General features: G+C 48.5%; 1 protein-coding gene across 1 annotated transcript in view; it reads left to right on the plus strand.

The window, feature by feature from the left end:
• The window catches only part of PDIA5 (protein disulfide isomerase family A member 5), a 92,713-nt gene that overhangs the window by 33,230 nt on the left and 44,016 nt on the right, over positions 1–15,467 (plus strand). The window contains exons 4-7 of the mRNA XM_025376001.1: positions 2,550–2,633; positions 2,892–2,937; positions 6,910–7,002; positions 11,114–11,174. Of these exons, the coding sequence (XP_025231786.1) occupies positions 2,550–2,633; positions 2,892–2,937; positions 6,910–7,002; positions 11,114–11,174 (284 nt within the window). The remainder of the gene's footprint in view (positions 1–2,549; positions 2,634–2,891; positions 2,938–6,909; positions 7,003–11,113; positions 11,175–15,467) is intronic.

Raw genomic sequence — 15,467 nt, forward strand, 5'->3', positions numbered from 1 at the left:
CAGCCCTTCGCATGCCGCGGGTGCCAGGATGGGGCTGATGGGGCTGAGGGAGGCCGCGCACATCCCATCCCAGCCTTGGCTCCTGCCCCAGCTGCTGTTTGTTGTTGCATTTGGGTGGACGGTAGGTGGTCACAGAAACAGTGGAGCACAGCAGAACAAAGGCCAACGAGGAAGGTGCCAAGTGAGTGGTTGTAAACATCCCCAGTCGAGCCCTCTGTCCCAGGGAATTAACTCAAGCGGGGAAGGGGCACCTCATTCGCAGTTGTTCTCAAACAGACCCACCACCTGTCAGTGCAGCTTCACCACAGAGTCCCTGTGGGACAGGGCACACCTGAACTGTAATAGCAGTGGTCAGAAGAGGCATATGTGGACCTCAGAGGGCTTTAGGATAAGAAAGTTTTCAGCGGATGCCCTGGGCTGCCCTCTGTATTTGGAGAGCCCACCCCCAGCTTGCCGCTTCTCTCTGGACTCTATCCTAAAATGTCCTTGCCACCTTGGGGGAGGAACTACTGCAGTTCCTCTCTGGATTCTTCATGCATTTCATGAGTCCCCACTGTTTGCCAGACCCAGGGCTGGAAGCTACAGTGGCTGCAGCGATGGCTAGACAGCTGGGACTAGTAGGGAGGAAACCCCTGGGCCTGAGGGAGGAAGGGAGCAGGGAGGCACTCCTCCTCTCTGACCATCACACACCTCTCCAGTAAGACATGCTTCTTGAGTTGCAAATTGCTTCTTTACACTTAAAATGAGGTCCTGCGTTTTTTACATGTCCACTGATGAGTGTTGCTTTTAGAATTGAGCTGAGTGGTTTAATTAGTCCATCTGTTCTGGGCTGGTGCACAGCTGTGTGAAGCTAATGGCTGTTGGTGGAGGTGAGGCGTGTAAGCAACAGGGGGATACAGTGCCTTGCCTCAGGTGGCTGTCGTACCTGTCCCAACAAAGTTCCCCAAAAGATGACTCCAGTTGTGTAGTCAATGGTGACCAGTGGGCATTGGGTAGCCGAGATGCCCTCACTGAGTCTTTTCAGGGCTGGGGAGATGACCCCCAAGTAACAAGCAGAATTCTCTGACTGGCTGAGTGCAGGCAGGATGGGGAAGCTGTGGGAGCAGGTCAGGTCTCTAAGGGGCTGGTGTGGGGCACAGGGGAGCCAAACCTCGTGGAGGTAGGGGAGAGGAACATGAGCCAGTGAAGGAGCTAGTCTAATGCAATGAGTGGTTGCCAAACTTGAGCACACATCAGAATCACCTAGAAGGTTTTTCAAATGCAATTGCTCAGGTATCCCCAGGGTTTCTGATTTAGTAGGTCTGGGATGGGGCTGATAATTTGCATTTCTAACAGGTTCCTGGATGATGCTGGTGCTACTGGTTCAGGGACCACATATTGAAATCCATTGTTCTAACAGGCAGGGCACTAAGATGAAATGAGGTTGTGCACGAGTGCTTTGTAAACGGGGAATGGTACCTGACAGGCATTTCTTATTGGAAGAGAGTGTAATATCCCAGATGCCAAGGGAGGGGCTCCTTTAACCACAGCCTGGTCCTTTCTCCTTTTGTCTTTTGTCAATACCTGGCCAGATTTCATAACTTCTTCAACATGGTAGCATGTTTTCCTCTTACCTTGGTCACATAGTGTATAGCAGGTAGCCTATGTCAGAGCTCTAAAAACAAAAATCTTGCTTGTCCCACCCCCGACAGTGATTCCAAATTAATAATCAGGGGAAAGCCAGGGCATCGATCTTTTTAAAAACTTGCCTGGTAAATCTAAAGAGTGGCCAGGATTGGAGTTTATTTTCTTGTTACCATGGACTATCCACCCCCTAAGCTGCTGGGGCACCTCCTTTGTCTGGACCTGTCTTTGTCTGGGCCTGAGGGAGGAAGGGGGCAGGGAGACCAGTCCAGCTAACATAGCAAAACCCGATCTCTACTAAATGTCCTTCTCCCTCTGTCTGTCTGTGTTGCCACCCACAAGTCGTGACACACCTGCTCCTGTCTGCTTGTCTCTTTATTTTCTTTTCTTTCTTTCTTTTTCTTTTTTCTTTTTTTTCTTTTCTTTTCTTTTTTTTTTTTTTTGAGGTGGATTCTCTCTTTGTCATCCAGACTGGAGTGCAGTGGCACAATTTTGGCTCACTGCAACCTCTACCTCCTGGGTTTAAGCGATTCTCCTGCCTCAGCCTTCCGAGTAGCTGGGGTTACAGGCATGCACCACCACGCCTGGCTAATTTTTGTATTTTTAGTAGAGACGGGGTTTCACCATGATGGCCAGTCTGGTCTCGAACTCCTGACCTCAGGTGATCCACCTGCCTCAGCCTCACAAAGTGCTGGGATTATAGGCATGAGCCCCCGCAGCCAGCCTCTGTCTTTCTTGATCAGCCCTTAGCCTCCTAGTTAGTCTCCTCCCTCCAGTTCTCACAGCCCATCTGTAGTAAGGCCCTCATCTGCTATTGGGAATTCCAAGTTACCTGGCTTACTTCTTAGGACACCAGCAGATTTTGCTGTCAACACCTTTATGAGGACTTCAGGTGATAAATGGTTCCCGACATTTGTGTCTTTCAGTGATGCAGAGAGTAGGAAATTGTGCAAGAAGATGAAAGTTGACCTGAGCCCGAAGGACAAAAAGGTCGAATTATTCCATTACCAGTAAGTACACATGGGCATTTCCAATTTCCAAGTAAGTGCCGAACGTTTTCATTGGTATTTCCAGTGAACAGCAATTTTTAGTTAGATTAATTTTATTTCAGAATGGTTTTCTTCCTGTGTTTACAATTGTTTCTTTAAAAAAATAAAATCCTGAACTGCATTCAAAAGCTGAACCTTATTAAGATGCTGCAGGAAACCAAAGGTATGTATCTTCACAACCATTCTTAAAGTTAACACATTTTTCTCCTCATTTGACAGGGATGGTGCATTTCATACTGAATATAACCGAGCTGTGACATTTAAGGTAAATTTACCTCCCTCATTCTCAGCAGAGGTGGAGTCTGAATGGACGCCCAAAGTCTGGCAGGTTTTCTCTCTGAGAAAAGAAAGGGCAGATTGCACAAATAGCTCTTCTGAATGACCTGAGAGATTCTTATCTCTAGAGCATATGTCAGCAGAATATCTGGAAAAGTTTGTAGCTCTTAACACAACAGATTAACCCAGCTTTGGAGATGGGTTTGTGAATGTATCAGCAGTTGTCCAGTGAGGCAGATGATGTCACCTCTCTCTCTGCCAAAGGCCTGGGCCTCCTTTTGCTGTAGCTTCAAAGTCCTCCCCTCATCTCTGCGGTAGTGGCCACCCTCAGGCTGGGTGGGACGTACGGTGCCCAGGTTAGCACAGGATGTCACACATAGGCAGGTTGGCACCTTTGGCCTGATGTAGCTTGTTCCAGATGAGATATGGGTATCATTGAAGAGTTCTCTGCTATCAATCCAGTTTAGAAGTAGATGAAAAAGCATAAATGGAAAGAAATATAAAATCCTGTAATCTATACATGCTTTGTAACCACAAAGCAGCTGCCCCAGCCCTTAGTCCTCCTGAACTGCAACTCTCCTCCTTCAGGGTTAGGATTCCCTTCCTCCAACCTGTCTTCTGCTTTCTGGTCCTGTGTTGGCTGAAGCCATATATTTCTTCTGGTCCTGACATGTTTGAACTCACTTCCTAACCCTCCTGTTTCCCGCACTGGGTTGGACCCTGTGCTCCTGTCTCTTCATCTGCCCCTCTTTCTCCATCTGTGTCTCTTCCATTTTTTTCCTATCTGTCCATCTGTCTGTGCAGCTGTCAGAGACCCTCTCCCTCTGCCCTTCCTTCTCCCTCTGTCTCTCCCCACCATCTCTCCAGGTCATTTCTTGCTTATCCACTAACACTCATTCTTTTTTTAAGTTGCTACGACGTTCACCTTATATAGGGACTCAGCCTGATTACTCATCACCTTAACACCTACTTAGACACTTAGAAAGTTCTTCCAACTACAGTTGCTCAGCCCTTCTTATTCTGTGTTAAGACGTCAACCGAAGTTATTGGAGAGAACACACATTCCCCAGGAATAAGATTTAACTGGGTGGGATGGGGGAAGCGCTTATGCAATGATGGAGAGAGGGCTAGGGTTTTGTTTTATTATTGGAGGCTGTGTATATTTTATGTTTAACTGAGACCTCTGAGGAATCCATCTTAGGCTTATGGAGCAGGGAGTTCTGAGCAGCTACTCAAAACTGTGGTAGCAGAGAAGCAGCAAGGAGCCCAGGCGGCCCCAGCATGCCACTGGGTGTCTGGGTGGGAGAGGCAGAATCCTGGCTTTGCCCCACCTCTTACAAAGATCAGGTGTGTGAGGTCGGCGTTCTCTTGACCTTCCCGTGATTTTGGCATCAACAAGGTGAAGAAGTGGCTGAGCATTGTACGGGGCCAGAGTCTTCAGTTTCAGATGGCACTCTTAGTCCCAGCACCCCCAGCAGGACTGGGGCAGAGTCCCTGGAGTTCTCCAGGGCAGAGGGAAGGGGACAGGATGGTTCCCTGACTGCTGATGGCTTCTGCTTTTTCAGCTTGAGACAGCTGAGATCAGAGCCCACCTTAGTCACTGATTAACTTTCCTGGGACCCTGACTCCAGAGAGACGGAGGAGCCCCCAATAGGAGGGGCCCATGGCCTGCAGGCCCATATTCTGGCTGTGGTTTTTGTCAACCCACATGGTTGGGCAGAAGCCTGGTCACAGATGCTGTGCCACGGCATCTAGAGAGGTCACAGGCCAGATAAGTGAGAACTTATCTCCCCATTGGCAAAGAATAGGAAACTCAAAGCGGGGAACATCCCCTTTAAGCTGCCCTTTCCTTGTTCACACATACTCCCCAAATCCTTACTGTAGAAGTGGTGAGGGCCAGAGGTGCCTGGCAGTCTGCATTCAGATGACTCACTGATGACCTCAGGGCCCAGTAGCTGTGAGCCAGGATCACAGCCGGGAAGGTGTCCTGAAGGCCAGATGCAGTGTCAGGCGGTGCCTGGGACTCAGAGCACCCAGAATAGGACCGTTGAGGGTGGGCTTCCAGTACTGCTCCCCACAGACTTTCCCCATGAGGTCTTGTCCAGTTAGATCAACTCGGAGAGAACCTATGGGTGGGGTTATTCAGCTTCAGTTAAATGAGAATAATCCTCACCTGAAAAGCAAGGTTGTGTGTACGGACATGTCAGTTGTCACATTAAAAGGTCATTTCTCTCCTTTTTCCATCCACTGCTGTCTTTTCTTCTTGGCCACCCTCAGACTGGATGGGACCTCAGGCTGAGGTGGAGATGGGGGCGGGGGACTGGGCGTGGGGCCAGGAGCCCCCCAGAGCAGCAGTTCTTAACTTGTTCTGGGGTCCTGATCCCAATGAGCACCTGCTGAACACAGACCTCCCTGAAACAGTGTGTGTGCATACAATCAAAGTCAATGTTTTCACATGAGCCTGGGGTTTCACTGACTCCTGAAGTCCCTCGTGCACCCTAGATTAAGAACCCTGCACCGGGTATTTCTGGAACCCCAGGCAGGTGGGCGCCTACCAGCATCTTTCTCACATGGCCTCGTGGACAGGTGCCTCTGCAGCTGTGGGTGAGTGCGGGTGTCGGGAAGATCCTGCCAATTCCATAGTTCCTTAGGTTGTCATGGCAAAGCTTTGACAAGGGACCGAGAAAGGGTGGATCCGCCTTTTGCTGTGGCAGAAATGGCTGTTCTCTTGCCAGGAGGCGTTTCACAGCTCCACTTGGACAGGCAGGAAGCACTACCTGAATGAAATCCTATGAAGTCTTGGCTGTCTCCCATTCTCCCGTAGTAGTTCTTTCCAAATAGAGTTTCCAGAAATAATAAGCCTTTCTAAGGTCCTCTCCGTGTGTGACCGGTGGATGGGCTGAATGCATACCCTTATTATTATAGAAGGGTACCTCCCTTTCTCATCTCAGGCCGCACACACACACAAACACACACACTCTCAGTTCAGCATCTGCTCGCTGGAGCGTGGTCAAAGTTGACAGAAGTAACAGAATCTGACTGGGGTCTGGTACCTGATCCTGGCTTTCACAGACTTTGAGCACCGTCTCTGAGTGACTGAGGGGGAAGGGAATGCTGCTTCTGCCCTGAACCGATGAGAGTGGCAGGGGGGTACGGAGGAGGGTGGAAGGACAGTGCCCCTCTTCCCTGCCCCTGTACGTCTTCCCCAAAGGGAGTAGAGATTTGAGTCATTGTACACATAACAAAGGCCAGCAAAGCCCTTTATCTGTAAGAATTTTGTCAGATCTTCAATCCAGGCAGTCTAGAAGAGGGGCCCAGGAAGAGAAGTATAGCCACAAGGGTGAGGCCACATTGGTGCTCACCCTGCCCTGGGGGCTTCCCAGCCTGGACCCCACTTATTCACATATAGTGGAGGATAATCAGGATTTAATCCACTCCAAAACCAGTTTAGATCATGAAATACCAAGCAGGTCGTAAGTAGGCATGATGATCTGCTTATGGGATGACAGTTTTAGTGGCTGCAGGAATGTGGAAATGTCTCCTTTGGACGAGACTGAGACCATTATTCCATTAGTCAGAAAGACTTCTTGGAGGAGATGAGATTTAGTAGAAGCACTAGTATGTCTCTGGTTTGAATAAGCCAACTCATTGTCTCAAATTTTCTTTTTTTTGTCTATGAAGATGCATAGTAGGCATGGACCACCTGACTGGAGTGGGCAAGGTGTCTTGTGATTGAAAAAGCCTGATGGGAGTGGTGGAGGTGCATTTTTGGGGCACTTATCCATGATGTCAGTGGACAGTGGAAATAACACACCCTCAAAGCTCATGCCACATGCAGTCCTGAACCCAGCACCTGGTGTGCCCAGGTCTCCAGGCAGGGAAACAGGACAGGTTCCTGGTTCCCCCACCTCCCTCTTTTCAGGGCTAAAATGCATTTTCTCTTCTCTCTTTTTTTCCTCAGTCTATAGTGGCTTTTTTGAAGGATCCAAAAGGGCCCCCACTGTGGGAGGAAGATCCTGGAGCCAAAGATGTTGTCCACCTTGACAGTGAAAAGGTAATGTATTCCTGTCAGTTCTGATGGGTGCTGGAATCTTCCCTAGTACTAGGGCCTCCCAAGGAAAGGAGCCCAACGAACTGAGAAATGGGACTATTCCAGGATCACTTGTACTTTCCTCTAGGGAAGCTAGGCCAGGACCCTAATATTTGACTCCCCTTCCTAGCTCCATCTTGTAACCAGTGGTGATCACATGTTGCCTGAGAATTTTCTCCATTCTTCACCTTCCTTATTTAATGTATTTGAACACGTTTAGATTTTCCATACATTAATATAGGTTTAAATGTTCTCTCTCTATTGTGTAATCCAGATGTTGCTAGGATTGGCTTTACATCTTGTTTTTTGTTTTGTTTTGTTTTGTTTTGTTTTTTTTAAAGAATAACCTTAGACATTTAGGTTAGATTTCCAGAGACTTGAGGCAGATCTCTACAATTCTGGATCATCCTATAGCTTTCAACCAATTATTTACCCTCTTATGCTTTGATTTCCAAATTTGGCCAGGGGTGGAGGTAGAAGGGTAGATCTAGATTATAGTCTTTGTTAGTTCTTAAGTATTTAACAAAAGCTATGACAGGCCGGTTGTGGTGGCAGGTGCTTGTGGTCCTAGCTACTCAGGAGGCTGAGGCAGGAGGATCGCTTGAGCCTAGGAGTTCAAGGGTAGCCTGGTCAACATAGTGAGACCCCATCTCTAAAAAACATAAAGAATGCAAAAGCTGTGACACACATTGCCCCTCCGTCCACAGCCTGCCCACCTGACCTGAATGTGCATCTTTAGCCATGTGCATCCGTGTTTGTATGATGCCTTCACTTAGGATGGGCAAGAATTTCTCTGTGATTGTCTAGATGGTCTGTGAGTCAAGCAGTGCTTTCTGTAGATGGAGGGAGAAGGTTCATTCCTATCTCGATAAAATAAAACATAGCTTTCATCTTTCTCTTCCTCCTCTCCCTTTTCCTTTAAAATTGTTGGCTCTTTTTTGTTGTTGTTTTTAGAGACAGGGTCTGGCTCTGTCACCCAGGTTGGAGGAGTACAGTGTTGTGATCATAGCTCACTGTAACCTTGAATTCCTGGGCTCAAGCAATCCTCCTGCTTCAGCCTCCTAAGTAAGTGGGACTACAGGCGCATGCCACCATGCCTGGCTAGTTTTTAATTTTTTACTCACGCCTATAATCTCAGTACTTTGGGAGGTGGAGACGGGTGGATCACTTGAGGTCAGGAGTTCAAGACCAGCCGGACCAACATAGTGAAACCCCACGTCTACTAAATTACAAAAATTAACCGGGCATGGTGGCGTATGCCTGTAATCCCAGCTACTTGGGAGGCCAAGGTACGAGAATTGCTTGAACTCCAGAGGCAGAGGCTGTAGTGAACCAAGATCATGCTACTGCACCCCAGCCTGGGTGGCAGAGTGAGACTCTGTCTCAACAACAAAAAAAAGATATCTTCAAGATGACAATACTGGCTCTTTGTATCCCAGAAAATGTTGTGCCCAGCCCTTAATTTGAATCACCACTGATCCACTTGGTTGGCCTACAATGATGATACTTTTTATCTTCCTCCAGAAGGCTAAAAAAAAGGCATCATTTTCTTTTGCGCCAACAAGCATTAAGAGTACAGTCAATAGGCAAGTTACAGAGGCCCATGCCTGTAATACCAGCACTTTGGGAGGCTAAGGTAGGAGGATTGCTTGAGGCCAGGAGTTCAAGACCAGCTTGGGCAACATAGTGATAGCCACCACGCTGGGCCCACATGTTTTTTAAAAAGACATCTTTAAGGCCGGGCACAGTGGCTCACGCCTGTAATCCCAGCACTTTGGGAGGCCGAGGAGGGTGGATCACAAGGTCAGGAATTCGAGACCAGCCTGGCCAACATGGTGAAACCCCGTCTCTACTAAAGATACAAAAAATTAGCCAGGCGTGATGGCACGTGCCTGTAATCCCAGCTACTTGGGAGACTGAGGCAGGAGAATTGCTTGAATCTGAGAGGCGGAGGTTGCAGTTAGCCAAGATCATGCCATTGCCTCCAGTCTGGGTGACAGGGCGAGACTCCTTCTCAAAAAAAAAAAAAAAAAACATAAGAGGGGCAAGTGCCAGGAGAGAATGGCACATGTGCCTAGAACCATGGAAATACCAACAGCCTAAACGGAGAGCTGCTCCTGTGAGGATGAATGTTGAGAGTTCCTCTGGAAAGTGATTGCCTGGTGCCTTCCTCCCCCAGATACAACGTCCTAACCTTCCTCAGGTTGTTCTTCTGTAACTGTAGGAATATCAAGCGGAAATATTTCTTTCACACCTGTAGCGAATCCTCTCATTCCGCTTTGTGCTCTTTTCTCTCCTATGGAAATAAGAAGTATAGCTGGTTGTCTGCTAATAGAATGTCCACATAAGTAATGAAAAATTCCAAATTCAAGTTTGAATGGCTGATTCCATTTGTAGGCTTGAAATTTCATACTTTGTGAAGGTAATTAAGCATCTTTGAATGTAATATCTGTTACTACTCAGGATATGAAACCAAATTGCTATAGGCTCAATAAAAATCTCTTCTCGGATCTTTTACTAGCTTTTATCTCCAGAAATTCCAGAAGACAATTTTAGAAGCGTTTGCATCCTGTACCTCTAGTTAGGGTTAAATATCTTGGTTACTAATTTTGTTTGGAAATTAGTGCAAACAAAATTTGTTTGAAAATGAGTGCCTTAACCCTCTCTCTAGTTATGGAAACGAGGGTAAACTTTTCCAGAAATTATTCTAGTGTTTTGGATATCCACAAAAATTTAAACTTTTTTTAATCTAACTGAAAAATTTTAAGTTAATGCACATTGTTGAAAATTTAGAAAATACACCTTCAGCATAAAGAAAAAAAATAAATCACCCCATACCTTTACATTGAGAGAGATGCCTGCTGATATTTTTGTAGTCTTCCAGGCTTTCAAGGTAATGTGTACATAATGTTTTTACTCACAAAGATGTCATTACATTTTATATGCTGTTTTGTAACTTGCTTCCCCCCGCTTTAGTGCACCGTGCACATCTGATTGTGACATTAAACACTCCTCTTTATCAGCTTTAATGAAGCAGTAGTATCCCATTGTGCTGAATGTGCCATCATTTATTTACCTAATGCCTTCTTGCTGCCAGAAAGCTGCATTTTGAAATTTTCTTATTTTCCTTATTATTCAAAAGAGAAAACCCTCTCGTTTTCTTCTGTAAAATGTGGTTGAGCAGCTTACTTTAATCAAAATATGCTCTTATCATCGTGCATCACTGCAGTCCTTGGTAGAGCTGCTTTTTCCCATCCATCATTGGCTCTCGTTGGAAGAAAAGTCTCTCTACCCTGTTCACACACTCAAGTCTTTACATGAGCACTGTGTGGCCGTTTGTCTTTTTGCCTTTATTGTATGTATCTAACAAATCATTATGTATTGCTTAATAACATGCCCGGCACTGTTCTAAGGGTTTTACAAATCCATTTTGCCTGTAACCTCCTGGAGGGTGGAGCAGGCCCCCTCCTTCTGCCCTGTGTGCTCCGTGGACTCCTGGGGACAAGGATGGTGGTGGCAGAGCTGGAGCCTGGGAAGAGATTAGCAAGAGATTAGTGGGTATGGGTTAACCCCTATTCCCACAGTGAGCGGATCCCCATCTGGCCAAGTCGGGCACACATGAAAACAGCCATCCGCACCACAACAAAACCGCTGTGTAAGTCACAGGAAGGGGCAGCCTATTCAACAACCCCATGGGACAAAAGCCGCTCTTTGCCATCTTTGAACTGTTCAGGTGGAACTGAAAGGAAAGCCAGCAGCCTGGACCTCACGACTCCCTCTCACCAGGTGGCCAAAGCCATTTGTTAGCTTGAGGCCTCAGTTTTCCCATCTGTAATACACGAGGGCGATGGTGGTCTCAAATAGACCATCTCTGTGGTTCTTCCAGCTCCTGACCTGCCGCGGCTCTGCCCCCACCTGCAAATCAGCTGCCAGCATGTGCTTTCTGAAGTGCTCATTCCTGCTCCCCTCCCCATCCCTACCCTTCACCCCACTGTGTGCAGAAGGGTCAGGGAGGGGGTCTCATCCTGTTATTGTGTTGTGTGTGAGCTGCTGGTATTCTCTTTTTGTGCCTCAGGACTTCAGACGGCTCCTGAAGAAGGAAGAGAAACCGCTCCTCATCATGTTTTATGCCCCGTGTGAGTAAACTTTCTCCCTTGGGCCAGAGCTAGTTGTTTAGTCTCTTTGTGGGAAGGAGGCGGGTAGGGGCTGCGGGCGGAGTTGGGGGGACTAGCCCGGTGCCTTGCTTAGAATGCTGAAACTCATCTCTCCATCTGCTCCTCTTTTCCTTCATCTTTGCCTTTTCATCTGGCTCCTCCCCTCCTGCTGTCCGCCCTGCACTCTGTCTCCACTAGAATCTGTGTCCTTCTACCCTCTTTATCCAGAGCTCCACCCTGTCTGGTCAGCTCCACCTTCCCCAGCCATGTCCCGTTTCCTGCTGGTGGTGCCATGCCTCAGTGCCCGTCACCCTGTGGCTGTTCTCCACCCCTCAGGCATGGCGTCATGGTCCAGAGCCTGGCCTACCTCTGGGGGCAGCAGCTCGTCTAGCTCTGACTCCTGCATCCTCTGCTGGCATCCTCTGCAGGTGCTACCTGGGAGGATTGGGGAACCAGGAGCAGAGAGAAATGGGTTCCAGGATTTGGGCTCAGTCCCTATATGAGGCAGGAGGATGTGGAAATGGCAGGAGGATCTTTCAGATGACAGCCCGAACATGTGACTTTGAATCCCAGCTGTGCCACCAGCAAGCCGGGTGAACTTGACCAAGTCCTTCACCTCGCTAGGTCTCCGTTTCCACATCTGTAAGAGAAGGGACTGGATCACAGTAGTGGCTTTCAAATTTTTTGATTGAATTTCACAGAATTAAAAACGTTTTATATTGCAACTCAGTATTAGAAGTATGTATAAATTATATGCAAATAAGCTGGAACAAAAGTTTTGCAAAACCACTCTTGCCCTTACTATTGCCATCTGTTGTTTACCAGATGTAATGCCTACTATTTTCTGTTCTGTTTTATTTAAAAATTATTGGTTATTCCTACTGCTTCATAACTCTCTGACAAGGGGTCACCAAATTATGGCCGACGGGCCAGCTGCCTCTTTTTGTAAAGGTTTATTAGAACCCAGCCATGGCCATACATTGATGTGATGTCTGTGGGTGCTCACGATCTATACCAGCAGAGTTGAGTACTTGTAACAGAGACAGTGTGACCTGCAGAGCCTCAAATATTCACTGTCTGGCACCTCCACATTCTAATGGGTCCCAACTCACAGACTGAAAATAATCCTGGGTTTGAGCCTGGCAAGGCCCTTTGTGCTGCCCCTCTGTGAGCTGCATCAGCCCTTCATGAAGCCAGCAGCATCATTGTCTCCCTGAAGGCTGTGGTGACAGAGGGGCTGTATATGATGCAAGGCAGGTGTGCCCAGGTGTGTGTGTGGCCCAGGAGGGTGTCATAGGCTCTGGTTTGTCATGCAAACCAGAGTTCTCTTTGCTCATGAAAGCCCATCTCGAATCCCACTTCCTGAGTTATTTAAGCAAAGGTTCTCCCCATCTGTGCCCTGGGGACGACGCCCCCTGCCGGATGCCCCTCTGTGGCACTCTGGTGGTTCTGCCTGACTTGAGCCAGTAATTTATTCGCCATAACAGCAGCCTTTCCCCAGCCTGTTTTTTGTTTGTTTGTTTGTTTGTTTTTTGAGACAGAGCCTTGCTCTGTTGCCCAGGCTGGAATGCAGTGGTACCATCTCAGCTCACTGCAACCTCCGCCCCCCGGGTTCAAATGATTCTCCTACCTCAGCCTCCCAAGTAGCTGGGACTACAGGTGCCCATGACGCCCAGCTAATTTTTTAATTTTTTGTAGAGATGGGGTTTTGCCATGTTGGCCAGGCTGGTCTCGAACTCCTGACCTCAGGTGATCCACCCACCTCGGCTTCCCAGAATGCTGGAATTATAGGCGTGAGCCACCGTGTCCAGCCCTCCCAGCCCTGTTTTGATTGCTGGGTGTCCTCCAGTCTCAGCCTCCTCCCCAGGCCTCCTCGCTGGCCCCAGGGCTGTGCTCGCCTTTGGGAGAAGGCCCTGGTGTCTTACCTGCTATAGATCCAGCTCTGCCCTGAATGGTAGCTACTTTAACCCTCTTTATTGATGTTCATTAGTTGGTTTCACCCCTTTTTGTTTCTTCTTGGAGGAATATTATTAGCTACCCAGCTGTGAATTGCTTTAGGAATTATCCTTGTCCACACAGCTCCTAGAGGATGGGCCTCCTTTGGTGTATCTTAAAGTCCTTCGGAACTCAACACATTGGTTAAATGAAGCTGTAAAACGGAGTGTATGTCAACATGCAGCACGTGCCACAAGACAGCATCCAGGTGTAACCAGGCAGGTCTCAGTGTGATGCCATTAGTCATTTAGAAGCGGTGCACTGGCAGTTTGCACCTGCATGCTGTGCCCTCTCCCGCCACGCACCCAGGCTGTGTGGCAGTGTGCTCCTCTCACCCTTCACAACAGAGATGCGAGCACAGTTATCATCTTTACAGAAGAGAAAGCTGGGGCAGGGGAAGTTAGGTACCTCACAGAGTCACAAAGCTTATTGGTGGTCGGGGAGGGAGGAGAAAACTCGGAGGTTAAGTTAAACTTTTGGTAGAGGGTCAGATTGGTTGGACTCCTAGATCCCAAGGAACCTCAGGACTCTTTTTTTGATTATGCACATGTGTATGTTTTTTCACAAAATGAAACAAGCTTGTGCTTTTAGCACACTAGTCTAATCAAGTCTTCATGGCATCAACATTCAGCTGATTCCTGGGATACACAGCAGTTCCCTAACTGGGACGTCTGTTAGGACTCTGTGACCCTTTGGTCACATGTGGGGTGAATGGGCCCAAAGGCAGTGGGAACCTTTGGTGGTGACAAGGAACCTGGCTCCCCAGGTTTCCTTTCTGAATTAATGATATAGAAAGGCTGACTACTCTGACTTTTGGGGTTTGAGAGTGATAGTTAGTCTTACCTCTCCCCCTGCCTCCCAGTGGAATCAGCTAGAAGATAAACTCAGGAATCACAGGGCCAGCTCTATTTTTGGTAAAGTTAAATTGGAAACTGGCTTGGCCTGTGGTTTCCTACTCCTCCTCCATCACCTTTCCCCCACCAATAACCTCCACCCAGCACCGCTGGCCCTGCCCACTGGGACAGCTGGCCGACTTATCCCCGTTTCAGGGTGTTGTTGCTGCAGGCTGCAAACAGGCAGCACAGGAAGAGAGAGGCCCCACTGTGGAGACAGATAGTAAATAAAGTTCTTGATAGATGAGTGTGGCCCAGTGGGCGTCAGACTCAAGTCACTGAGCGAAGAATGAGTGAAAGGCTGCAGGTGTCCCCTCCTTATTTTCCTTCCTGGGGAGTGGAGCGACATCCTCTTCCCTCACTGGAAGTGTTTCCCCCACCACGGACCGGGAAGCACGTTCTCAGGCCTGGCGTTGAACTAAGATGTCTCTGCAGGCACTGAATGTTCCCCAGCTCTATCTAACACCTGCGGGGCACCTATCCCCACTGCACAGATAGGGAAGCCAAGCCAAGCCACTTGCCCAGGATCACCCAGCCAGCAGGAGTTATGGGGAGATGCAGACCTCGGTCTTGGCCTCGTTCTTCCCAGAGCTGAGCTCCTTCCTCTGCACCACCTGCAGCCTCCTGTTTTTCTACCCGGTGCATTTCTCCCAGAGCATTGTTCCTGCTTCTGTTCTCCTCTCTCTGAATCCCCACAGTGGGAACAATGCCCCTGACAAGTGTCATATTCCTTCCTTCATGCTGCTGGTGGTGGTCGCATTGAGGTGGCAGGTCCCGGGGAGAGGTGCCTCTTACCTTCTGAGGGCAGATTCGGCAGGCTCCCACTGCAGGCTGGCCTCGAAACAGCCCCTTCTCTCCTGCCAGGACTGATGGCAGAACTTAAGCCCAGGGTTCACGTACTGGGGTGTGTGTGAGTCCACCTGTCAGGAATGTCAGGAGGGGGCTGTGGGGCATTTTTGGAGCCTCATGGCCAAATGTCCTGTGTCTGCATCTTGTCCGATAGGGTTGGTGCTGGGGAGGTTCTGGTGACCCAGAAGGAATGTTGGCCTTCTGGTTTCACAGCCTGTCTAGGCGTCAGCTAAGCATGGATTGGAGCTAGGCTGCCTGTCGCCACATGGACCGTGTGCCCGCTGTGCCAAGCTGAGATCAGCCTGACACATGGTTCCAGGCAGCTTTGGTTCTGTGGTCTTCAGATGCATCTGAAGCCTTGTTTTGTAGCAGAGAGGTGGTCAGAAAGGGTAATAGCCTGGCACTTCAGAATCCCTGCTGTCTGAAGAAACTGCTCATGTCCTGTGGGATCAGTGCTGAAACATGGTCTGCTCTGGTTTAAGGGAAGGAGTTTAAGGTCACTCTGATGTTTTAGTGGATGTTTGGGACCTGGCCTTCC

This window comes from Theropithecus gelada, chromosome 2 (genome assembly GCF_003255815.1).
Source record: "Theropithecus gelada isolate Dixy chromosome 2, Tgel_1.0, whole genome shotgun sequence".
Taxonomy (NCBI): Eukaryota; Metazoa; Chordata; class Mammalia; order Primates; family Cercopithecidae; genus Theropithecus; species Theropithecus gelada.